General features: G+C 39.1%; 1 protein-coding gene across 2 annotated transcripts in view; it reads left to right on the top strand.

Moving 5' to 3' along the window:
* Positions 1 to 27,573, top strand: part of cdin1 (CDAN1 interacting nuclease 1) — a 77,190-nt gene that overhangs the window by 22,920 nt on the left and 26,697 nt on the right. The window contains exons 3-11 of one of the 2 annotated variants that reach the window (XM_051133613.1): positions 189 to 234; positions 3,258 to 3,322; positions 4,495 to 4,555; positions 8,724 to 8,796; positions 19,936 to 20,018; positions 20,259 to 20,308; positions 22,104 to 22,171; positions 24,767 to 24,832; positions 25,014 to 25,119. In XM_051133613.1, coding sequence (XP_050989570.1) covers positions 189 to 234; positions 3,258 to 3,322; positions 4,495 to 4,555; positions 8,724 to 8,796; positions 19,936 to 20,018; positions 20,259 to 20,308; positions 22,104 to 22,171; positions 24,767 to 24,832; positions 25,014 to 25,119 — 618 coding nt within the window. The remainder of the gene's footprint in view (positions 1 to 188; positions 235 to 3,257; positions 3,323 to 4,494; positions 4,556 to 8,723; positions 8,797 to 19,935; positions 20,019 to 20,258; positions 20,309 to 22,103; positions 22,172 to 24,766; positions 24,833 to 25,013; positions 25,120 to 27,573) is intronic. The other variant, XM_051133614.1, reaches the window with a different exon arrangement.

The following is a 27,573-nucleotide window of genomic DNA, read 5'->3' on the forward strand; positions in this document are numbered from 1 at the left end:
GCTCCGTAAGCCTGCGTCTCGCACGAATCATTTGTCCGGGGCGTTCATCTGGAACAACTTTGCCACACTTGTTTCCATGTTCCTGGAGATTACAGGCCGGCCGCTGGCGGCTTTGAAGCACTCCTCTCTCTTTGTCTGCGTGCAATGCACTCTGGTAATTAACTTTGTCCTTCTTTTATTTGTTCCAGTCTTCCTCCGTCCACTCTTCTGAGCATCTTCTCCCAGGAGTACCAGGTTAGAAGTTTTCTTCCTTTGTGCGGCCTGACAGCTGCCTAATTGAATGATGAATGTCCCCTTATTTCTGTGTAATTGAACTGCCAACTCTCTGATTGGTTTGGAGGATTCCCCCCGACCGACACACACACGCACACACACGCTCGTCTGACGGAGGGCCGTGCCTGAGTCTCGGTGGACCTCTGCCAACCCGGCCCCTCCATCTGTCTAATAACATCGAGCCGCTGCTTATTTGCCGGACCTGTAATAAATTATGCTAAACCATTATTATTCTGACAATAATAATTTCCCGGTGTAGCGCGGCTCCGTGTGCTAAATGTTTGCTGACTCGCGCTGTCGCGGCCGCTTTCGCCGTCTGACAGCCGACGATGATAGATGGCCGCTGCTGCGGTGGCAGACGGCTACAGAGGCACAAAATAGAGCCATTCATCATCCGGCCGACAGCTGTCACTCACTCGCTGTGTCTCGGCAGAATTACTTTTGTAGTTTTTAAATAAGTTGTTTTTAAGCGCCGCTCTCGCTGTCCTCGGGTTAAGACGCCGCTGAATCGCATTAAGAATGAAAGCCAGAGTGCTTGTAGTTTAGTAGAACAGGAAATGAAAGCGCAGGGCCACCTGACCCCTCACAGCCATAGCGAACGCTTCTACACACCAATCTACATCTGCTCCCAGCACAACTAATGCGTCGCAGGACGACTCCTTTTATATCATGCCAACGCTTCATTTCACAATATAGGTTTTTTTACTGGAAAATAATCTCACTGCTGTTCAAAAATTAGTTTTTTACCAAGGCTGTATTTCTTCGAGCAAAATGCTGAAACTGTGGAAAAATATTACAATTTAAAATCTGTGTTTTCTATGTGAATATGTGTTAAAATGTCATTTATTTCTGTGATGCGCAGCTGAATTTTCAGCATCATTACTCCAGTCTTCAGTGTCACATGAAATCATTCTAATATGCTGATTTGCTGTTCAACATACATTTCTGATTATGAGCAATGTTGAAAACAATATTTTTGTGGAAACTGATACGTTTTATTTTTCGGGATTCACAGAGGAATAGAAAGTTCAAAAGAACAGCATTTATTTAAAATGGAAACCTTTTGTAATATTATTAAAGCCTTTACTGCCACTTTTGATCAATGTAATGCATCTTTGATGAATAAAAATGGTAACTTCTTGAAAAAAAAACAGACTTTTCAAATGGTAGTGTAAATGATAGTGTCATTCATATCAATCAGTCTGAATCAGTGTAAAAACAGATTCACATTATGAAACTGAGTTCAAATCTAAAGACTAAACAGGCTAAATCAGTGGCCCGTCACAAACGCATTACAAAATAACTTCATTGTTGCTTTTACATTAATTTAAAAATGTAGTAAAGAAATATAAACTATAATGTTTTTATATGTAATCATTTTGTTTTTCATATATTATTTTCAGACATGAGCAGACCTATGTATTCACGTAGGCCTAATTACACATTTAACGAAGTTAAATACAAGTGTGCGGTTTGGCAGAATTCAGTTCAAATAGTCATCATCAGCAGCCATTGGTTTGGTAAAATTAAGTATCAGAATGAACAAATTTGTTGGTAAGGGAGAAAAACGAAATGTGCATAATGCCAACAAAGGAATACAAACAAGAAAAGTCGCAGTATCAACAGTGACGGTAGGAGAGTGCTGACTTTCGGCATCAACTTTCGGTTTGCCCTGCCACTCACTTAAAAGATCACCCATAAAAACACCCATACTACCTCAGATTAAGTTTGAAAGTGCTTTCCATATTTGGATCAACATAGACTATCAAGTCACACTTCCGTGCGCGTCTTACAGACAGCATTTTACAATCGGAACTTCATTGTGCTGTTACTTCTTTCAAGGCGAATTTCACAAAATTGGTCAGCTCCCGACAGTATCAGGTGTCTAATTAATAGTGAGTAAAATTATTTATTTACAGTGGTGTAGCGCAGGCGCACAGCATACCCACTTCTTTATCAGTCAGCTTTGAGTATACCCAATTCTAAATCGCTATGATGGGCATCATTCAGTAGTGTCCTGTATTAGGCAAAATCATGACAGTCCACCACATGAATAGCTATTTCAATCACATGTGAATAAATGCAGATCGTCCCTAAAACACCCGGTAAAGACTATGGCGTCGGCTTCCTTTAAAATATGTTTGATTGCGCTTGATGTGCCCGCGCCTGCTCCGCCCACTCCTCCACCCCAAATGCTGCCTGTTCATACGCGAGAGCATGTCAGGGGAGGCGTGCAGACCGGTATAATAATAATTATTATTAATTACTAATTTGAGTCAGTACATTAAAACGAAAACAATACCTTAAAAATGAAAAAGAAGCAGGTTTTTATGATCAGAAATTTCTTAAACCCGTGAATAATTTATTTCGGGGGATAAATTATGCCTATACCCACTTCTTCAGGCACCACTACACCACCGTTTATTTATATCAATAAATGTAAGCGTTTAGATATCATAATGTTTATAATACTATAAATCTGGTTGGTTTGTATTGGGGAAGTAATATGTAAATGACACACGACCCACGAGACTTAGACTTGGACCATAGTGCGGCCCAGTGGGAAAAAAGGTTGAGAACCACTGGTCTAAATAATATTCTAAAACAAATAGTTCAGACGTTCAGACTCACTTCAGTTTGATTCCAGATCAACGTTATAAACATACAAACGCTACTCTGAACTGTTCCAAACAAACCTTCAATAATGTAAAGTTTACCCTCATCTCATCTAGTGTAGTTCAGGTCCTGCTCTGTATTTTTGCATCACTCCATGTGTTTTCTTTGCTCTCACATGTAAATAACATCAGGTACTCCTGATAGCCGTGCAGATATATATTTAGTAGCAAAGTCACACAAAAACACACTCTGTGTGAAGTCCAACACAATGACTGATTAATAATCCAGAGTGTGGTGATATTTTACATACACGTTGTATATATGTTTCATTACTTTAAGTCCCTGCTCCGATGTGCTGTTTGTTTCAGAAGAGAATGAAGCGCAGCGTGGTGAGACATCACACTCCTGATGTGGTCAAAGCATACTATCAGAGGTAAGAAACCTCACCACACATTAGTCTTCATTAGATTACAGCTTATTTACAATACATCAAAACCCATAAAACCCCATCAAAATCACTAATGTCAACAATTACTCAGTAAACCAGTTGACAATGAAACAAAGCATCTCCTTTGTTGCTCTGTGTGCACCTTCCCATATTTTTTAATACAACCTAAAGTAATTTACTGTCCTTGTTTTTTATGATTATCAATATATTATGATTTTTCACGTTGAAATAATAGTGCAGTGATCAAAAATTATAAAGTAACACAAATAAAAGTCTGGGAATAATGTAATGATCAAACCTTTTATATTTGAGCTGCTTCTTTGTCTAGATCAGAGATACCCAAACCAGGGCTTACGGGCCAAAGTTGTCCCATCATAAACTTTGATTTGGCCCGCCACGGTGAAAAAAAAACAAAAAAACAATAAATAAATAAATTAAAATAAAGAGAGGGGGGAAAAAGAAAACATGCCATTGAAGCATATCTTCATTTATAATTTATATTTTTGTTTTAATATTTTTGTTTTATTTTTGTATTGCAAACAATATTATTTAATTAAATGTAATCTAAAAATAAAAAATAATAAAGTATTTAAGTATTTAAATAAGTGTTTATTATTAAAAAGTATTTTAAATTATTTAATTGTAATACTTCATTCTCTTTTTTTAAAATATAATTATATAATATAATTGGATATAATGCAAAATTAACTTTTTTGACCTACAACCCTCAAGCAAGTTAGATTTTTGCCATTTGGATTAAAGACTGCAGACTTGCTCTGAACATTGACCAGGTGCAACCTGGGATGCTGATGATGCTGTTATCTGCTACAGCTCATTCATTGCAGCTGTGAAGAAGCTCAGGTGGGGCTTGTTTTTTTTCCCCAAAAACCAGATGATCTGACTTTTGACAAACACGCTCGTGTCTAAGGGAAAGCTGCGTTATGTAGCTTATTAGCTATTATTGTGATGTGAGCGTGGCGGATCTGCGAGGGCTTTGTGGTTTCAGGTTAATGATGGGCCTCGTCTGGTTTGGGTTTAGGAGCCGTAGAGGCTGAATCCATCAGGGACGCTGACATGTCCTGGCTGGTCTGCTCTTGTTGTCCTCTCTTCCCGTTTGTTGACTCTCTTCCCCATTGTTGTTCTTTGTGGTAATGAAGGTACCGCAGCGAAGCCAAGACACGTCCGACGGCCCCGCTTCTGCTGGAGCTCGCCAACCAGGTACTGAAATACACGCTTTATTATTCTTCAGCAGGATTCTGCTCGGTTCTCCAGCAGAGTTTTGCACAAACATAATTAACCCAGAAGATTCAAAGATTCATTGGAGTTTTCCCAGTCTGTTAGTACTTATAAAAATTGGGCTAATGGTTCGGACTATTAACCAATGATTTGGTGCAATTATCCTTCATGGAAAAATAGTTCAGTGTCATTATCATAAGTGACATTCATAAATGCGTCTGCGCTCTATTATTGACGTGCAGGTCAGTGGTTAATGTCTCTATTTAGGTGTGCTGTTTACATATTGAAACTCACTCTTACTTCAAAAGCTTCAGTAAGTGTTTCTGTGTCGGTGGTGGGTCTGAGGGTCTGTGGATTGGGTGCGTGCGTCACAGAATTACACTCAATGAGGTGACGGTGAATTACAGTGAGTGAGGTTACAGTGAGAGGTGTTCACACTGCTCTCTCTCATTACGGGCTGGTCTGCTCACACTCCTGTCATCACCGTACTGCTCTTTAACATGTCATTCAGAAAAATAATCATACGGCCTCCATTCATTACTGTTGAAACCATGAAATCTGCTCTCTTTTCTCCCAAATTGTTTTTTTTTTTTTTTTCCCCCATTTTATTATTATTAGTTTTTTTTTATTCCAATTTAATATGAAACACAAACAAAATACTCACATATTATTGTAGCCTAGTTTGTGCTGAATACAGTGCAATCAGACTTTAGCCATTAATATGTTTTTAAGGTACTGGGGAAAAAAAACGTTATGTTTGGTTTTAATATTGTAATTAATAGTGTAAAAACGTTATAATATGTTGTATTACTTCATGAGTGCTTGTAACAACAGTTTTAATAGTTGCCTATTTTTAAAAGTATGATTTATAGCACACTATGAGCAGCATATAATATCCACTTAAGTTGTAATGGATTACATTTCCCATAGTTATACAGTGCTGGCAGTCTCATTCTCGCCATTGTTTAACAAAATCCTATTGCATTGTTTCAGATGTGAAAGGGTTACCGATGGCCTTAAACGTGAAATGAGCATTAGCCTCGCAGGAAACACTCAAATATCAACAACCACTCATAAGATGTAGTAAGATACAGGACACATGCTGCGTAAGTGGTGTCAAGATATACATTTATATTAAATGCATTTATAAGTAGTGGATCTATAATCCATTATAACATCAGTAAATGTATAAATGTATTCTAACTGTTGTTGTGATTATTTATGAAATAATACAACATACTGTATTATAAGGGTTACTTTTAGAAATGTTATGAATAAAAGTATGTTTGTAGTGTGTGAGGGAGCACAGGAACTGTTTGTTTATTAATACTGTGTGCTTCTGTTTGGCATTATAATGCGTTCAGAGCTGTGCTTGTGTCTGTAGTGATTGTGGATCAGCTGAACTGATGTACAGTTTGTTGTTGAAGGATCTGAACGCTGTTCCTCATAAGTGTCTCATGACTCAGTTTAATGCGCTGCTTCACATTTACGCTGTGCTCTCATGGCGCTCCGCTCGCCGCTAATTGCTATAGTCATAGCGCTTTATGGCACAATATATATCGCCAACTGAGCTACACTATAAAAACTGATGAGAATTAGAGCCCATCGCTCGTCTGCGATTTGACACGCAAACACCGGTGAATCCAGCTCCGGTCGTGCAGAGTGAGTCTCGTGTCTGTTATTTAGCATGATTAAAGAATGATGAATGTGATCGGAGCTTCATAACCGTTACTCACACGTTTCAGACGAGAGATCCGTTCATGATTAATTTGAAAATGATGAGAACGAGCACCTGAATCGGGCGGGGAAACCTCACGCAGACGTCATTATTCAGTGTCAGCTCTGATGTGTCTTTGTGCGCTCGCTGTGTTCCTCATCCAGTGTGAGGCCGACGATAGTGAGTCTGTGCACTTCAGAGACACGCACCTCGGGCTGGAGCACAGGAGCGTTCGCGCCGTCTAATGATGACGAATTCTGTCTGAATAATAACAGATGGGAGGATGTTTCTTCTGTTCAGCTGCTGTAGTGAGCGTGTTCAGAATGAAACCTCACACCACATATTAAACATGATTTATGCACAACCAGCATCATCAACCGTCAGTCTACTAATGGGTTACTAAAAGTAATAGTTCACCCAAAAGTGAAAATCTGCTGGAAATGTGCTCATGCTCAGGCCATCTACGATTAGGATGAGTTTGTTTGTTCATCAGATTTGTAGAAATGTGTCATTTCATCACTGTCTCACCAATGGATCCTCTGCAGTGAATGGGTGCCGTCAGAATGAGAGTCCAAACAGCTGATAAAAACATCACAGTAATCCATAAGTAATCCACACCACTCCAGTCCATCAGTGAACATCTTCAGAAGACAAAAGCTAAAACAAATCCATCAAGATGTTTTTAACTAAAATATGAGTCCATAATCCATAATAACGCTTCCTCCAGTGAAGTAAAGTGGTCTGGTCTGAATCAGGAGAGAAATCTGCAGGTCAAGCACCGTTTACAAGCCAAAACAGCTCTAATCAAATATGTGGCTGGATCTTGATGTGAGAGACAACAGGAGATGGATCTTTTGTCTTCTCAAGATGTTAACTGATGGTCTGGAGTGGTGTGGATTACTTGTGGATTGTTGTGATGTTTTTATCGCACCCATTCACTGCCATTGGTGAAATTTCTGCAAATCTGTTCATTCATCTACACCTTGGATGGTCTGGGAGTGAGGACATTTTAATTTTTGGGTGAACTGTTGCCTTAAGCACATTAAACTGACATACAAGAAAATATATTAACATCAAAAACATAAAAAGCAAGCGCCAAAATAAATGAAATGGATTGGAAAAAAAATCCTAGTCCTATTTTTAGTTACATTATTTGTGGTTATAAATAACCTCAGTAAGATATGTCATGAACATTCACATGCTGCAGGTGAGAAACAGGTGTGCAGATTTGTTCATTCCCGTTTAGTTTAACTGCATTTGTATTTTTCATATTTCCTGATATATTGTTATTAAGCGGAATGCAGTTGACTATCTGTGAGCAGTTTAATGCAGAAGGCAGAACTCTGTGAGGTGGAGATGGGAAAGGTTTGTGTCTCTGGCAGATCTTTGTGAAGGTGAGCCGCAGGTGTGGAGCTGAGCGTCAGTGGTGATCTGAGCTCCAGGTGTTTTACCTTCAAAGAGCTGCTCCTCCATCAGGCCTTCTCTTCTGTTCCAGCCTTGCTGTAACTTAAACTGAGATTCTCATCTTGTTTTTGTATTTTTAGAGGCTTTCTCTTCCTGAAGTTTCTGTGCGTTACATTTGGATTGAGGTCTTTCATATCAGGCAGATGAATACTGAATGCTGTACGCAGTCAAATCACTCATGTGCTCCAGAACATCGAGACTGAGATTGTATTTAACTTAAATCAACATTTAACCTCTGCAAAGATGTAGTTTAAATAGAAACCTTATCTAAAAACTCTTACAGTACTGTCCTTCGTATTAAGAATTGGTTCTCAAATGCCCAGTGTTATATGATATGGCACTACTTTAACATATAGAACTCTTGATTTCAGTTTTTTTGTTAATATTAACAAAAGTTAAACAATTAGTTTCCATGAATAAAACAGGGCTGTTGTTGTTAGTGAAAGAATATGAATAACCTTGCGACCTTAAACTCAAAATAACAATTTGGTTTTGTTATAAAATATGGAGTCGTTTTTGCTTAAAAACTTAACATAAAATGTATAAAATGAAATATATGCTAAATGAAATTAAACATTTCAAAATAAAAAAAGATTTGGTAGCTTTCCTGGGACTTATTGTTGATTTGTGGTCGTGTGTTTGTGTGTAAATTTGAATATTTGTAAACGTGTATTTGATTCATCCTTTTTCATCTTACAGAAGCAATTGGGTTTAATGGTTAAACCTGATTAATTCAGTCAATACAACAATTTGTGTACCAATTTAAAACATTTCATTACACATTTCTGACAAACCATTTTGCATGGACTCGTTTTTGTTTTCTGAAGTAACATGATATCTTTGAGGAGTAATTGGACACCAGAGTGATTAAATGATTAAATGTCCAATATTGATTATTACTGATCACGTGAGTAGCGAATGCAGGTGTGTTGATCAGTGCGTCTCTCAGACTCTGCCTCTCTCTGTCAGGTGGACCTGTCTCCGGCTCTCCTGGCCCGTCTGATTGTGGAGTGTTTTCTGGAAGAGCACGAGGCTTCAGTCCGTGAGTAGAGGTGTTTATTTCCTAATGAGAGACAGACAGACTCCTGCCAGCACTTCCTGCGACACATGAGTGACAATTAAGCGTCCTGCAGGCCACCCAGCACTTAACTGCTGTTTAGATCAGTGCCGTGTTATTTATAACCCTCCATTTATTCTGAGCCTCATCTACCTGAGCGCCTCCTCCTTGTCCTCCTCCTCCTCCTCACACTCCCACTGTATCAGACATGCAGTGCATCTGTCAATATTAGGCATGTGTTGATCAGTGGTGACAGCTGATTAGTTCTTTTATAGACTATGTGTGCAGTTTTGCCATTTTCTGTTCCAGCTTAAATCCAAGAAACCTTTTGTGCTGTTATTTTGAGATTGGTGTCAGACACAGGTAAAATCTTTATTGAAACATTGTAGTGCACAGGAGTAAAGATGGATGCTTGAGTTCTGCTCCTGCAGAATATACTTGTGTGTGTGTGTGTGTGTGTGTGTGTGTGTGGGGACTTGTTTTTGCTACATAGAGGGGACCAAATGTCCCCACAAGGATAGTAAAACCTGAAATTTTTGACGTTGTGGGGACCGGCCTGCGGTCCCTATAATGTTAAAAAATGATTAAAAATAGTAAATGATGTTTATCTGAAAGTGTAACGATGCAAACATGTTTTCTGTGAGGGGTAGGTTTAGGGTTAGGGTTGGGTTAGGGGATAGACAATATCGTTTGGTGAGTATAAAATCTATAGAAGTCTATGGAAAGTCCCCACAATTCACAAAAACAAACGTGTGTGTGTGTGGTCAGTGTGTTTCTGGATGTCAGTAGAAATGGACCTTCGAGTGAATACAGACTCACACAGCATCCGCCATCTTCCTCTCCGCTCACACACACACACACACACACACACACAGGTTCAGTGTGAGCGTTGGAGAGCAGAAGTACAGCGCGTCAGAGACGACACGTGTGCTGGATTTAATCAACAGAGAGATTCCAGTGCATGCGTGCTGCGCTCAACTCTGCCACCGCGCACTCGTATGTCAAAGTCAAGCGTGTGATTACTTTGGAGCGCTGTTATCCACTGCTTGTCAAAACGCTCCTGCCGTGTGTAGAACAAGGCAATACTGTGTGACGTAGACCACCCTCAGTCTGCTAGAAACTCATTATAAATCAACAGCATCTCCACAAGACTCCACTGACCCGATGCTTTGGCAAACACACGGCCTTATCTGTTTAGTTATGGCATATCATCACTCTGAAAAGCTGAATAAAGCTCATATGGAGACATTGTACAGCACCACATACTCTAGAGACAATTGTTTATCACTTTTGTAACCTACCATAGAAATGGTGTAATTAGGGAGAATATCAAGTAATGTTTCAGTCCCTCAGACTACAGCTGATTCATTGAGTATAGTGAGGTTTTAGACCCAGTTTATGTGAAGTGTCTTGAACTACTGTATACTAACATTTGAAGTAATCCTTTGATATATTGTACTTATTGTGCACATGCATGTTATTATTTTGTACTTGTATTTAAAAAAAACAATGCAATCTATAATTAATTTCTGTAGTTACATCTATAATCACACCTACACATACATCTTAACCCACCCTTACACCAACCCATACCACTAAACATGTCCATAACCTCGCCTGTATCCAACCGCAATAGCAGTTCTTGTACACAGTAAGTATGTGCATTGTACTTATCATTTTATGTAAATGCATAGTTAAATAGACCTAATAAAGGGTGACCTTTTTTTAACAGATGCTGATATCGGTGTTATATCAGCCCCACTAAGTCATCTGATAAATGTGTCATTTAGATCCAGTTTTTAAATCAGGGGATCCAGCCTGCTTTCCAATTATAGTCCAGTCAGTATCAATTTTGCTAATTTTGTCCAGGATTTTAGAGAAGGTTGTAGCAGAACAATTAATAAATTATCTAGCGTGTAATATTATTTACCAATGTCACTTTGGTTTTAGACCATAATATTTTAGTGTAAATGATGTTTTTGTTTTTTTGGAAAAGGTGATGTTTTCTTTGGGTCAGGGTCATATTGTGGGAGCAGTGTTTATTGACCTGAAAAAGACCGAGTTAACCATACTATACTTTTATATAAGCATTTAATTTTAGTAAACAGACAGCTGAATGGTTTGCCTTGTATCTTAAATGAAAGACAGCAATGTGTGAGAATTGAGCAGGAAAAGTCATTGTTTTTGAACAATAAAATGGGCATACCTCAGTAAAAGGTTCAGTATTAGGCCCAATGCGTTTTAGCCTGTTTTTAAATGATTTACTGAGTTGTTGCCTACACATTAATTGCCAAATTTATGCTGATGATATGGTAATTTACACATCTGCTAAGTCACCAGCTGTAGTTGCAGTGATTTTTTAAATGCTCAGATGTAGAGAATATACCTGTGGCTCCAGGAAAATCACCTTGCTTTCAACATAAAGAAAGCCGATTTTGTGTTTCTCTAATAAAAAACAAAAATGGTGCAAAATGAAGATATAGCTGAGGTAAGTATTTAGGAAATACTGTCTTCACAGCTCAAATGTGATAAACATAACTCAAAAACAATAAAAACACACCTAATATTTACATTTAGATTTTCTTTTATTTCTTTTTTTACTTTAGTTTTTTAATATGAATTGTCATTTTCAAACCTAAAATCAGCAAGCTTTTTTTTTTTTTTTACTTTACATATAATGTAGACACATAATTCATACATCAGACATGACCATGAGATTTACAGTATTATACCATACATGCTGCACACATACAAATCTAAAATCAGCAAGCTTTTTTTGGCAGGTTGCTGTCAAAAGTATATGCATTTTCTGGTTTGTCAGTGAATGAAATGACACGGTTTGCATTTCTCTCTAAAAACAGCAGCATAGCCTAGATTTGTGCTTTCAGTTCAAATAGAAATCTTATACAGTATGACAGTTAATAGACCTAAAATGGTGATTCTGCATTATCAGCTGTCAACCATGTCGGTGCACAAATGAGCACTCTGAACATATTTAGCCAGTACATGCACCTGTGCTAAACATCCTTGATAATAACCCTGTTTGTCCATCCAGTTCCCATATCAGACAATAATGAATGAAAATATTTTATTGGAGGTTTAAAATGTGTGATAATGCATTTGTGAGGTGTTCAGAACATGAACCGAATACATGTAATTAAAGGACAATGCTTTCTTCAGTTTTCATAGTGAGAAGAATATGATCCCTGTGTTGATATTTTTTCGTCAGAAACGTTTTACCAGAGGCTCGAGCCTTTCTGTTCTCCGTGGCGTTAGCGTCACGTGGCCGCGCCAGCCATCCCCGCTAGCCCAGCTCAGATTCAAATGAAAGTGACGTGTATTTTGACACGCCGTCTTCTCCTCCAATGACCCGGCTGTCCCGCGGCAGTGAACTCCTGCGCACATGGGCTCCGCGCTTCAATTACTGAATCTCCCTGTGTGAATATTAGACTTTTGTAATGTGTTGCTTTCATCAAACAATGCCTGGATAATTGTCTTTGCTGGCAATTAGCTAACAGGTTTGTCCGGCGCTATCGGCAAGCGCATCCATCATTCCCGCTCGCTCTGTGTTTCCAGCCGGCGCGCGGATCGATAGCCTCATATACGCCAGCCGCGGCCTCTCAGCCTCGCCCTCGCGCACCACCATCTTTTATTTTCTTTCATTCCTTTCTTCCCTGTTTGCATTTAAGAGACGCAGAAATTGTGCCTTTGGGACGGCCGAATATATATCCACTCACTTCAGCGAGATCAATAGAGAGTTTGAAATTGTTTCTGAAGTCTTTTCTCGGGTGAGCGTTGTGTCCGTGTTTTCCCCAGACCGTTCCATCGGAGCGGGGCCCAGATGGATGCGCATGTAAATAAATCAATACGTTCAGGGCATTTTCAGCACATATCGAATATGATATCAACATCTATAATCCTTCCTCTCCTGCGGACGGCTGCGAGGGGATCTTCTGAACGCCAGACTTTCCTAGAAAGCGTGTCAGATGCTGCAGCACGGCTGGCCGTTTTCCTCCAGTCTCTTTGGTGTTTTGTGGCCCTGAGCTGGACGCCTCATGTTTAAATGAGGTGATTGTTAAATTCTGCCTCTATTCACATTACCTTTTCATTTTTTTTTTTTTTTTTTTTTTAAAGCATTTGAGCCCGAAGATCCAGTGAATAATGCTTACCTCTCATTCCTGCGCTGAAAACACTGAGGTTAAGCTCGCCTGTGAATGCTTGATGGAAGCAGCGGCCATTTTAACTGCACTTTTTAACTGCAGTCGGCTTGTTTTTCCATTTCTCCAACACACGTGATGTTAGATGGGCACCAGCTTGTGTTGACCATTCACGTGCCCATTTCGGACTTCACATGCACGTAATTAAATCATACTTAATGATGTGAGGAAAAATAATACTTCTAGTTATGTTTGAAGAGGAAACAGGAATGTAATTTTCAAATTACCCCATCATATTCAAGGGTTAGTTCACTCAAAATTGAAAATTCAGTGATTAATTACTCACCCTCGTCTCGTTCCAAACCCACAAGACGTTTGTTTGTCTTTAGAACACAAATTAAGATTTTTTTTTATATATATATATATATATATCACACACACACACACACACACACATATATATAAATACCAAGAACATTGACAAAATATTCCATGTGACATCAGTGGTTCAACCGTAATCTTAAACTATGAGAATTATTTTTGTTGCGCAAAAAACTAAAATAACAACGTGTGTGCATGGTGCTAGTGTGACACGGAGAAGAATTGTTGAATAAAGTTGTTATTATTGTTATATAACAAAAGTATTCTTTCTGGACCTTGAATGTGGTTGTACCGTTGCTGTCTATGGAGGGTCAGAGAGCTCTCAGATTTCATCAAAAATATCTTGTGTATCGAAGATGAACGAAGGTCTTACAGGTTTGGAGCAACATGAGGGTGAGTAATTAATGACGATTTAGATTTTTGGGTGAATCCTTTTCAGTAATGTTAGGTGTTGCTTTTCGAGCTACATGAGCTAAGGCTGACTCCACCAAACAAAGCTTATGTGAGTTTAATCATATGGAGGCACAGCAAAATGACTGCACTAGTGAATGTGACCATGTTAGTCAACAACTTCAAACATTCTATAACAATAATGCACTCATTATTTTATTATGTATATGGCAGTCCTGGTCATAGTCAGTAATTGCTGTTTAAGATGCATGAGCTGAAAGTGAACAGTAAATAAACACTGGGAAACTTAAACACTGTGTTAGCAGGTCACTGACCCAATTATTCCATATGGGAATAAAAATGTAATATCACAGGCACATGGATTCATTATCAGTATGATTCCAGGCATCAGTGTATGCTTTCAAAGACATAGTTTCACTTTAGTTTCTGGTCTGAATGGCCCGTCTTAACTCTTACCAATCAGACGTCAAGATATACTGTAAAAATAATATAAGAGATTTAAAAACAGCAGTGTAGTTGCCAACTTTACTGGGAAAAAAAAAATACGGTAGCAACATTTTAGGCATCACAGATCTTTAAAAAAAAAAAGGGTTAAAAAAAGTATATGTCATAAACTGATCTAATGTTAATATACTAACCTAATGAAGTATTAAAATCTGTTTTGTAACAATAAAAACAGGTGATAAAGAGAAAGAAACATGAGAAATCAAAGTTTATCACTAGTAGCTTTTCCACAAGCTGAAGTGAGTACTAACAAATGTAATACAAAACACCATCATGGTGACACAATTGATACTTAAATAATGCAATAAACATGCCTGTTAACAACATAAAATGTAAACTAAAACCATATAATGTATAAAAAAAAAAAAAACACTAACAAGAAAATAATTTTAGTGAAAAACCATCAAATGTGAGATGTCACTCAGATTCTGGGAAAGTCTGTTCATTATTGGCTATTCGGTTATTGGGTTTTCACTGTAAATTATTTATAAGATTGTAAATTATTTATAAAATTAATTATAAGATTGCTTGTACTTTTTCCTCTTTAAAAGACATTTAATTTGCACATTTCACTGTATTTTACATATAACAGTATTTTTCACTGTTTATAGTAAGGTAACCTACAGTTAACAGGTGTCTACTGTACCATTTTTACAGTCTTTTACTGTTAAAATGATTTTTTTTTTCTTCTAAAATTAAGGCCTTATGATTTCCGCAGTGCGGAAAACATGGACAGAATTGCGGAATCCAGTAATAAAATGGAATTTACTGTATAACGTGGAATGAATAAATCAAAAGTAGGTCAGTACACTTAAATCAAAACACAAGGACCATTGTGTCTGAATATTAAGCTGCAAACATGCTATTTAAATATGAATTCTGTATGTTCTGATTGTCTCTTTGTGAAAGAACTTAATGACTTAATGAGTAATTTACCATTTCATTTGAGAAGAACTGTTGTCATATCATATACAAGCAGAAACTCAAAGGTCTTCACAGCAACCCGTCACAGTTAAAGTTCAGTCGTCTGTGATGATAACCTTGTGGTTAGACCACTGACATATAGTGCAACCGCACCTCTGGCGACCCGAGTTCAAGTCCCGTCTTGTGGTCCTTTGCCAATCCCATTCCCAACTCTCCATCCCATGCTTTCCTGTCATTCTCTACTGTCTTGTCTGCAGCAATAAAATAAAAATAAATGAATAAATTAAATAAAATCAAAATAAATTAATAAATAAAAGTTCAGTTGACAGAATTTGGGGAAGAAGAAAAAATTTGTAGAATTGTAGAAAAAATAAAATGGATTTCATAGGTTCCTACAAAATGTCGCCATAACCAATTAGAAAAAGAAAGATTTCAGTTTCTTTTTAATTTACACAATCGTTGTTTTCTCGATTGAGTATCACTGCCTCTTTCAAGTGCTTGAGTACTCATGCCCATCCCTAACTACAGAGGCAGATCTGGGCTCGTGCTCGGTGAGGGTAAGTGCATCGGGCGGGTGAATATGGCCTTTGAATACTGAGATGCAGGCTCTTCATTAGCAGCTGCAGGAGGCGGGTGAGGTAAGCAGTTGCCTTGACAAGTGTACTAATTACTAGCGTGGAGCGGCGGAGCTGGAGCGGCGGAGCTCAGAGACGGGCCGAGCCGCAGCCCTGCTATCAGACGCAATCAGACGGAGGCAGATCAGTTCTGCCCCACTAACCCTGCTGGGAGCCCCAGCACATCACGCCGATCGCCAGCGCACCAGAGGCGGAGGAAATAAACACGAGTGCCACCGCTCCCGTTTTCTCTGCGTGCCGAGGAGATGAGGATGGGTTTAAAGAAGTAAATATGAAAATCAAATGAGGGCTTTAGGCAGCCGTAGAGATTTGCAGAGCTGTCCTCTGGCGTCTAACGGCCTCATCCATCACGGCCCGCAAGTAGTCAATTCCTCTAGTATCTGTAAATGTTTTTAGATATTAGCCAATTTATATGCTCCCAGATTCATCATGGAAAATCAGCTTTAGCAGGGGCGCATTATCAGCCAGCGCCTCTCGCGCGCATCATGAAGTTTGATGTACGACGGCGTTTCAGAGGCGACGGCTTACGCCGGGGAGGAGGGGGGCGTCTTGATTATAAGCGTAAGAAGAAGGGTTTTTAATTAATAAACAAACTCCGGAGCTCATCAGCGTCAGGGGCGATAACGATTGTCATCCGTTATTTTTTTACGACGATCGACCCTCCGACACGCGCTGCCTTCTAATGAGCTTCCGTCCGCTTTTTTGGAGCCCGATAATGGCTCGCTCGTCCTGCCGGAGAGCGAGCGGAGGTTGTGCCGCTTTCCGCCGCCCCATTCGTCATTCCATCAGAGGTTGTTAAAGGTGGCTGTGTTTTTGGTAAACAGCGCTTCCCTGCTCCTGAACAACTCCCGGCGGAGGGCGTCTTTCCTCTTTAATATTTCCCTCCTCAGATAAGGACGCCTCACTCGGAATTTATGTCGACACGGGACAATTACATTAAATTCGCGGTGTGTTTACAGTGTTGTGTAGCGCGTGCGTGTGCGGAGGCGTCTTTAATAAATGTATGCCAGAGGCTGCTGCGGTGACGCGCGCGCATCTTCGGCTCCGTCGTTATTTACTGCGCCGTTCCCGCGCTGCGGATCCGCCGCTGCAAATGGCATTACGGGCCGTGATGAATGAGCGTTAGAGTAAACTCATTTTAAAAGCGGCCTGATTTATTAGCTCTCTGGCCTCCATTTTCATCAGGTCAGTGCTTGGCTGAAACCCCACAATGTCAGCCGCAAGGTCACCCTCCTTTTACGATTCTTCTTAACCCCATTGCTCAGAAAATGGAGGAAAAGGCCCTGGGATGGTCGGCCGTTCGAGGCAGGTGGTGTTGTGTGATGTGTGAAATGCGACGGTGGTCAACCTCCAATTACGAGTCCTGGTAAGACAAGGCCTTTAATGGCTGCTGCTTGCCTTCGGGGAGCTCTATTACACACTACTGTTTTGCAGGACCAGCATCAAATCTATAAAAGTACCATTAAGAGGAAAAAATCAATCAAAATGCCATTAAAGTGGAATAAGTTGCCAATATTGCTGATGTGGTTGCGGCTTCTTTGATTTTCCCTCAGATTATTAGGCGCAGCGGCGTAGTGACTTTGTTAAGGGAAACGAGTGTTGTTGGGGAGTAATATGTCTCCCGGCTTCATAAAGTTTGCGGCCTCATATTTCCCGCTTTATTGATTATCCATTATCATTTGTCACGAGGTGTCCTAACTCAAGGGGAAATATAGCTCTCTTCATTGCCGAGCGGAGCGCCGGAGCAGCGTATGGATCTGCGTGTGAAGGTAGCAATCTCGGAGAAAAATGAGCTGAAAAACAAGGCGCCGCCGGTGCACAGGACTGCTGACTTGGCTTTGTTCTCTCTTCCTCGCGTCCTCTTTCGACGAGAGGATGAAAAAGATAACGGCGCCCGTTCGTTCTTCTCTGGCACCCTTTTGACGTTACGACAAGGAGAGAGAGAGACCTCGGAGATGCAGCCGACGAGGGAGGATTGCGTGTTTGTGTGTGGCTGTGTTACGAGAACCAAAAGAACTTGGGCGACCGTTGGGTTGGAGTCTTGATTTTGTGGTCCCAATTCCAAGCAAGTACGGAGCCTTCATACTTAGAGAAAACAGTACTAGAACACAAAGGTGTCCAATAAAGATTTATTATTGGCATCTGTGTTAACACAGAAGAGTTCTTGAGATGCAGTCTTTGGGAAATCGGTTTTGTTAAAAAAACAGACTACTTCTCAAATTGTTTGGGTACGCTAATGAAAAAGAACTTTCACACCTCATGGCTTTAAACACTGTTAAAAATAAAGGTTTTCTTTTTGGCTAATTCTTTAGCCTGGTTCTCATTAGAGTACCTGGAGATTTGGTGTGGTCCTCACAATGCAAATAGTGTGAATGTATTTGTATATATGTGTATATATATATTATAAAATAATAAAGTGTGGTAATACTATTACATTTTAAAATAATTTTATTAAATAAAAATACATTTTATAGTAAACCTAAAAAAAATTATATTTATTTTTTTTTTTTTTTTGGCCATTTTCAAACCTAAAGTTAGCAAGCTTTTATTTGGCAAGTTGTGTTGGCAAGTCCACGGCTTTGGGCTACTTTAACACTGTTGCTGCAGGTTGAAGTGACCTCAATAACGTTGTATTAGCCCCTGGTATGCAAATTTACTAGGGGAAGTTGGACAGAAAAAAAACATGTACTTTAGCCCGTGGAATTAAATTATTGATGGGGAACCCCACTGAAAACACGATTGGGCTAGTTTTGTTGTGAAAACCTGGCAACCCTGGTTGCCCAGGTTTAGCGCTTCCGATTGAAGAGCGTCAGACAGCGAATTAAATGTCTCGTTTTTGCATTGTGCTTTGAAAACGGTAGCAAATAGCCTAGAATTATGCTTTCAGATGGAATAGAAATCTTACACAGAATTACAGTTTGTCAATCTAAAATGGTAATTGTGCATTAACAGCTGTCGACAATGTTGGTATGCAAATGCTCGCTCTGAACTTGTTTACACTGCGCATTTTCTTATTTTGGTCATGCATGCAGACCTGCGGCCACTTATGTGCACCTCTGCTTATTGCCATTGATAGTTTCATGAAGAACATTTAACAATCTTTCCATTCCACAAAAGGTTCTCTATAGAGGAAAATTTAGATTATTAAAATGTTCTTCATGCTAAGAAAAAAAAAAGTGGTTCTTTTGAGAACTAATCATTTGGATGTTTGGGGAACCAAACATGGTTCTTCTGGCGTTTCTGTGGAAACACACTTTAGAACATTTGTTAGGAGTTAAGAGTGTATAATGAGATATTAATTGACTGGCTTTCATTAGAGAGAGATGCTTTTTAGAAACATTCTAACCTTTTATATCAAAAATATGCCCCTGGTCTTGGTTTGGGTTTATGGTCTCCATGGTCTCCGGTTCCCAGAGTTTTAATGACCTGAACCACAGATTGCAGTGGCTGCAGATCTACTGCACAAAGGGTTCGAAACAAATGGCAACCTCATTTTTGGACCGAGTGTGCTGACTGGGGCCTTGAGGGGTCTAGTCCTGGTCTGGTCTTGACTCTTGTCTGGTTGGAGATGTAGAGGTTAGCCAGTAATAATGGAGGTCATTTACACACAGGAGTCTTAAAGCTACAATTGCATGGAACACAGAAAAATGGATTTGAAAATCAAAAAGATGACTGTTTATGGCACACTAACTAGTATACGTTGACTTCATGCAATAAAGTGAAACTCTAATGTATCATTTATTTCACATCACTGTCTATTTGAACTGAACTAGGCCTCATATTTCCCATCATGGTGCAGTGCCTCTGTCACTCTCATATGGATATATCATTAGAATGACACACAATGATTCAATCCATTAAATCTGAATATGTTTGAAAATGATGGATTTTGTGTTGGAGTAATAGGGAATCAATCCAAGGGCTTGTGGGCTGATTTATAATGTTAGTGCAGCATGAATGGAGTGAGACATGCAGAATATTGCAGCTTATCCACACCCAACCTCCGTATGCTCAGAAATACTAGATGCGTCTTCATCTGTACCTGCTTCAGCTGAACTCTGGCCTTTGATCTGGAAACGTCTAATGCGTGCTTCCTCCTCTCTCTCCATCAGCAGCGTCCAGACACGTCCTCAACAACATGCTGCGCGAGCCGTATTTAATTCCAGACCTGCTGTTAGCGAAGCACGTTGAGCAGGTACCAGCACTGAACAGACATCATTTTTTGTTTTTTTTCCCATTGAAAACAAACGAAGAATTTAGCAGATTTGTGAGATTCTGTGTTCATTTCTGAGATGTTCACATGTGAATCCATCACTAGTCTAAATAATCTGCTGATAAGGTGGCGTGTGGCCGCGCAGCAGTGCATGATGGGTGTTTGTAATGGATGCTGAGGGCCCGTCCCCTCCTGACTGTAATATTTCTTCCCTCTTTTCAGTGCACAGTAAATGACTGCTGTTATGGACCGCTGGTCGACTGCATCAAACAGTATCCTTCCCATAAAACTTTAAGCCTGAAATTGACGAGGCGCTATTCACAGGGACGAGATGTGCCAGAGCTTCACCTGACATAAAAGTTACGCTCAAGGAGGGGTGTGTGTGTGGTGTGTGTGTGTGTGTGTGTGTGTGTGTGTGTGATATCTACACTCTTAAAAATAAAGGTGCTTTAAATGGTTCTTCACAGCGATGCCATAGAAGAACCATTTCTGGTCCCACAAAGAACTATTCAGTCAAAGGTTCTTTAAAAAAAAACATCTCTTTCTTATTTTTTTATAATCTGAAGAACCTTCTTTCGCTACAAAGAACCTTTTGTGAAACAGAAAGGTTCTTCAGATGTTAAAGGTTCTTTATGGAACCATTTAGACAAAAAAGGTCTATGGCATCGTGAAGCACCTTGATTTTTAAGAGTGTATTTGCAGCTCTGTGTTCACTGTGTTCATTCTGTGTTCCACAGCAAACAGCGTTCACTTCCTGTCTGTGTGTGATTTCCTCACACATACAGGATAATTTTAACTTCATTATCATAAGGAATATTTCCCATTTATTTCAGTTTCAACACTTCTGTTCAGTAAATCTGAATACAGATGATTTCAGCGCTTTATTTATTTATTTTTTTTTAATCACTTCTTGATATTGTATGATCACAACACTTCTCGTGTGTGTGTTTTTTTTTTTTTTTTTTTTTTCCTTTGTGAACTGCTGTTTAGGCAGTGATCAGTAATCTGAACTGCTAATATTAGCTCAGATACTCAGCTACATTTCTCTGCTCAGTTTTGTATGTTTTATGAGCGACCACATCTGATACTGTATCTCTCTGTACAGTTCACTGTGAAGTAAATTTCCATAGGAGTAAAATGTATGTAACATTTATTTAAATTTTTGTTTTAAATTTAAATGAATTCCTTAAGTTAAATACATCATACATGATGACTGTGACTTTCTGTAGCACCCGTAGAATAAATTGTGATTTCTGTCTGATTAGGGTTTGTGATGTCGTAACCCCATAAAACCCCATATTTTATTTTGTTATTTATTTTTTTAATCAAACCATTTATTCAGCATTAACAAAAAAAAAAATCTTACAAAAAAAAAAGTGTGTGTGTGTGTGTGTAGTTGGGGGTGAAGGATCACAGTGTTTCTCTGTCTGTGGTCACTCATCCTCATCCCTCCACTCTTTCTCTGTTTCTGCAGCTCTTTTCACGCGTCAGCATTCATTCACTCTCTACATCTGTGCGGGTTCATCATGTCGCCCTACAGAACCGCCCCGTGACACGACACACAGACGGCAATCAAACCATGAGCGCAGCCTGCGTTACGCCCTACAAACAACTCTTCAGCAATTCATCAACTTGATGTTTAGGCTGCGTGTGTTACCTTTGCTATTATACTACACCTCGGTACACAGACACCATAGCAACACCCTAGCAACCACTCGTAACATTCTAGGAACCGCCCAGCAACACCCTGGCAACCCCTCAGAACACTAGCACTGTAATGTTGTGCTTTAGCACAGATGTGTGTCATGTTTCGGTCTGTTATGCTACACTCGCTCCTGATATTGCAACAAACACACATTCCTCTGCTGTTGCCACAGCAACCCTGCTCAGCTGTCAAAGTGTTTCCATGGCAACCGAGCACAGGTAACATTTAGAAACGGGCTTGTGAAAGTTGACCAACCCACTTCTCATTTTCACACCGTTATTCCCATGAGGATGAGAAGAGAGCACACAAACTAAAGTTTTGTGGAGTTGGTTTGCAGTTTGTCCTTAACCATATTCCCATAGTGCCATCGGTCTGGAGCATGAAGATATGCTACGAGACAAACTCAGAGAGAGAAACTTGTCCTTTTTAGGTAAGTAAATTTTTTATTTTTTTTTTCTCCCATAAATGAATTTAATACAATATTTCAATTGATCAAGTTCATAAATAACTGCAAAATCAGCATTCAGTCTCAACTGAACTAACCTCTACTGAGTTCAGTTTAAACTGTACCTCTTACCCATTGTAGCATAGTTTGTGTTTGTTTGTTTGTTTGTTTGTTTGTGTGTTGTTGTATTAAATTTATTCTGACTCATTTTTATTTATTTGGGCCATTCTACAGAATTAGTGCAAACTACTGTCCCACAACCAAAAAACACATTTAAAAACCATTTAAGTATTCAAATCTTAGATGTTTACTACGATGTTTTCATGTCACCACCGAAACAGTGTTTTGTTTTAGTCCATTGCCTGAGACACCCCTACATTTATGATCAGGAAATATTCATGTGTCTCTCTCTCATAGCTGCATGGTGAGTAGATACGGCCCATCATTTTGACGTAAATGTGTTCAAAAGTATGAAAAATCTATGTAACTTTAAGGAATGTCACTACTGAACACCTTTATTCTGCTGTTATGCACACTTTTTTGGGAGTTATTTCATACCATTTAGTTTTTATGTGTGTACAACTGTTCAGAGCTGTGCTAGCTAACCATGTGTTGATTAGCATCTGTGAGCTAGCTTCAAAACTATCTGAAATTGTCACTACTGAAACATTTGGTGGGTTTTTAGTTTTGGTAGTGACAATTTCAGATAGTTTTGAAGTTAGCTCACAGATGCTAATGTGTGAAGTGACTGTGGTCCACAAAGAAAGCAGCAGCGGCAGCGCGTAAGTGTTTGCTTAATACATTAGTTCCATAGGCGCTGTTTAAATTATTAAATACTGCTAGAAAGTATATTTTCGTTGTCTAACTGTTTGTATTGTTGATGTTTCGTTTTAATTAGCAGTTTTGATTGCACTTATTGTAATTACTATTGCTCAATTCCTGCTGGCGCTCGCTTTTAGTTTCGATTCGAGCATTTGCATAGCTATAGACTTTGGGCTTAAGTAAGGAGGCGTGTCCAGCGACAGTGAAGTATATAAACTGTTTGGTCTCTCTCTAACAGTTGGGAGAGACTTTTTTGCCTTTTACAAAGACAAGTTGGATTCAAATGACAACAAATTTCATAAATCACACTTCTGATATTGCTACAAAAAGTAATTGTGGATTGATTTACCTCTGAAAATGTTTTAATAAAATAGAAAAAAATATATATTTACAATTTAGCTGCAAGCAAAATCTTAATAGGTAAATATAACCCTTCTTATTAAATTATATATTACTGTTTTGGTGGTGACAAATTTGTGGGAGGACAAATATTCTTAAACTTTCTGAAAATACAATATGAGAATTAATTGCACAATTACCAGAAATGCATACCTTGGATATTATACAATTTGCATACATACTAAATTTGTGGAAAAATACATTTTTTCCGAGACATTCCAACTCGTAAAATGGCCCATATACACTATAATGTCTTCTGTCTTTTATTGAGATTATTGCTCATATATGACTGATGATTTTGATGTTTAGTTAAATGTTAGAGTAGTACAGCAGCACATGGATATGTGTGCACTGCTCATTTGCTGTGTTTTATGTGCATTGGTGTGGTGTGTTTCTTGAGCGTCGGTGGTCACCCGGCAGTAAAGCCTAAGGTGTGAAATGAGTGAGTTCTGACCCGACCGAGGGCGTTTGGGCTTGTGGGTCACGGCGGCCTGATAAATGGATTGGAAATGAGCTCTGCAGCAGCTGAGACGGCTCATTAATCCTAATCAAAGGTGATGTACAAAGATGATCTGTCCGGCGTGACCGCGTCAACAGACCCAACACAAAGCCCTCGCCCTGATCGCCCCCCTCACGCCCTACAGCGGTTCAGCCTGACTGGACGCGGAGAGAACGAACGACCCGCTCAGTGTGATTTAATGGAGAAATCAGGTGTTTCACCAGGACTCAAGGACAATGGCTGAGGTCGCTCTAGCACTGATATAATACAGCGACCTCTCACCCTCCATCAGCACAGCGGCTGAAGAGACGTTTGTGCAGCGCCAGCAAACACTGCACACATCCTCTGTCTGCGGACGCCGTCGGTGTCTTTACTCTCTTCAGGTGACCGAGGGCATGCCTTGCTGCTTGGTTTTAAAAGGATAAAATCATGGGGAATCAGTTTCCTAATAATAAAACACCAATTACTGAAACTAAACTGCACAAATGACACATTCTGGGCGTCTGTGAACGCTCTGATGTCAGAATAAAGTCTATCTAAAGTGTAATGCAGCTTAGCAGACAGTCTTTACTCATTTCCATGAACAGGGTACAAAATTGTAAGAACGCTACTGGTGGAAATGACCTGTTATTAAATGCTGGAGTAGAAAAAAACAATATTAAATACAAAAGCAAACACGCAGTTTGTGTGTAAGTGTCTTATTTCACAGTAAGGACATTCAGGAAAAAAAAACATCTGTTTAATTCTGAGGGTCGAAGAGAAGATGGAAAATTGTCTCAAACATGACTTGGAAAAACAAAAAACAAAAAAAAAAAACAACCAGCCCTTTGAACCGGCCCTTTAATGTGTTTTCTGCACAGATGAGAACCAGCTCCGTGCCAAGGGCTACGACAAAACCCCTGACATCATTCTGGAGGTGCCCATAGGTGAGATCTGTTTGTCTGTCTATTTACTTACTGATTATGAAAAAATAGATGATTTTAAACCAATAACCTGGTCAGTCCACAGTAACAAGCATTTGGCTTTCTCTTCTCTTTCGCTCACTTTTTCTTTAAACATTTCTAGTATGTGGTAAACTTACCTTCCTAACCTTGTGTTTTTCTGCAGCTGTTGATGGTCATATAGTTCACTGGATTGAGAGCAAAGCTTCCTTTGGAGACGACCACAGCCATCACACTTACCTGAACGAGCAGTTCTGGAGCTACTGCAACAGGTCAGACCCTAAACCACACTCAGACGCGATCACTACACATAAACAACAGCAGCATCAGAACATGAGCTGATCACCAGAGAACTACAACACAGGACACAGTGTGATGGTTAGCTGTTCTGTCCAGAGAGACAGTTTCCTTCACTCACATCTGTGTGGGAAATTGATTTATTAAAATACACAATATTCATTCTACATTATCATGTTCTCACTGCATAGCAAAGTTATTGTACACGAAACCTTAAAACATGATTGAACACTTGTGAACTGAGATAAGGTAGTACAAAGCATAAATGTTCAACATGAAAACAAAAGTGTTTTTGCAAAATTGAAATCAAGACCACCACTGATTTCTTAAATCTATAAACTATAACTGTAAAATATTAAAACTAAAAATACTACTAAAAAATGAACCAGTCATCTGTATATTAACTTAAAATTAAACTCTAACTATCAAAACCTGTTCATTTTAAAGAAGCTTGATGACTATTACTTGCAGGACTGTAATAGTCTTGTACTGTGTGAAAGTCTTCAGCGCTTTAGGGTCATTAGGGTTAGGCATACTTTGCATTTTGTACATCACAAACACATTTCTTCTGTCTTTTGCCTTAGTGTGCCAGCGGTAAATATCAGTTTTAGGTTTCCAAACATTTCTTTTGCATGTGTTGTAATAATTAAATTCTAATTCATTCTTTTTTTAGGGAGGGATTTCACAAATATCTGATTAATTAATACCACAACTAAAACGAAATCTCCTTTGAAAGCACTGTGTGTGTGTGTGTACTGTATTCCCTACATGAGAACCAAATGTCCCCACAAGTATAGTAATACCAGTAAATTTGGACTTTTTTTGGTCCCCGTGATGATTTATAAATCACACAGAATGAAGTGTTTTGAGAATCTAAAATGCCTGTATTTTTGTGTGAGGTGTCGGTTTAGGTCGGGATAGAGTTTAGGGTAAGGGGATAGAAAATACAGCTTGTCCAGTAGAAGAACCATTACACCTATGGAATGAACCCGTAAAACATAGAAACCTGTGTGAGTTTTTGGGGTCATAACGTTGATTTAAAAAATATATATTTAATAAGTTCCCTGAGGTTTACTTATAATGTTAATAAAGTTTTTTTTAAGTTAAAAAAAAAAAAAAAAAAAAAAAGTGGAAAAATAATTATTTTCATCCCTCATTCTGAACCTCTCTCAGAAACAGGCTGTTTTTAAAGGCAGGTCCTTTAAGACTTCAGTCAGTAATCAGCCACTGTTGTGATTGGCTAACGTCATTGCATAGGAAACTGTATCAACGCCCCCTCAGTATTGCATGGTTTGAGTGTTTTGACAACATAATCAAAATAAAGCGGTCATGTCCAGACAGAGCATTATGAAATCATTTACTTACGGTTTGATGCTGCTACAGCCAGATCTAGTATTGCTTTATCTTTCAACATGAACTCTTGTGAACTCTGGATGACACCGTGCCCTATTTACAAAACAAAATGCTCTGATTCAATGACACGATCCAGTATACTATTAAAAATAAACTGTTCACTTGTTTCTTACGCTGATATCTGTACAAAGACGTGAACAAGCTGTTTAAACCAAACGCGTCAAAGCGAAAGGTCTTTTACTCCATTTGTCCTACTGATGACAGATTTGATCATATGGACTGTGTCAGAAAGCGCAGTGATTGTAATTGCTATTTGCTTTTGTTGCGACGCGATACCCGTGTTCAGCGCGTTCGAGTGATCGGCTGTTAGCGACTGAACACTGGTGGGCGGGGCATATGATGATATCTTGCTGTGGAGGCATTTGTGGATCTTGATTAAATAAATACTTTGTTTATAATGAGGAGGATGTCTTGAAGGAGAAGTCCACTTCTAGAACAGAAATTTACAGATAATGTACTCCATCCATCTTGTCATCCAAGATGTTCATGTCTTTTTTTCTTCAGTTGGAAAGAAATTGTTTTTTGAGGAAAACATTTCAGAATTTTTCTCCATATAATGGACTGATATGGTGCCCCGATTTTGAACTTAAATGCGGCTTCAAAAGATCCCAGCTGAGGAAGAAGGGTCTTAACTAGCGAAACCATTGGTTATTTTCATTTAAAAAAAAATACAGTTTATATACTTTTTAAATGTCAAACGCTCGTCTTGTCTTTCTCTCCCTGAACTCTGTGTATTCTGGCTCAAGACAGTTCGGGTATGTCGAAAAACTCCAATCATATTTTCTCCCTCAACTTCAAAAATCATTTCAAAATCATCCTACATCGCTGCAGAAGAACTGACACAGTCTTTGCAAAGTGAACATGCAAAGAAGATCAAACACCCTTAACAAAAAAAGGTAAAACAGTGATAGAGGACGATTTTGAAGTTGAGGGAGAACATGAGATGGGAGTTTTTCAACATGCCCTAACTGTCTTGAACCGGAACAAAAACAGAGTTCATGGAGAGTAAAACAAGA

Source organism: Labeo rohita, chromosome 17, assembly GCF_022985175.1.
Source record: "Labeo rohita strain BAU-BD-2019 chromosome 17, IGBB_LRoh.1.0, whole genome shotgun sequence".
Taxonomy (NCBI): Eukaryota; Metazoa; Chordata; class Actinopteri; order Cypriniformes; family Cyprinidae; genus Labeo; species Labeo rohita.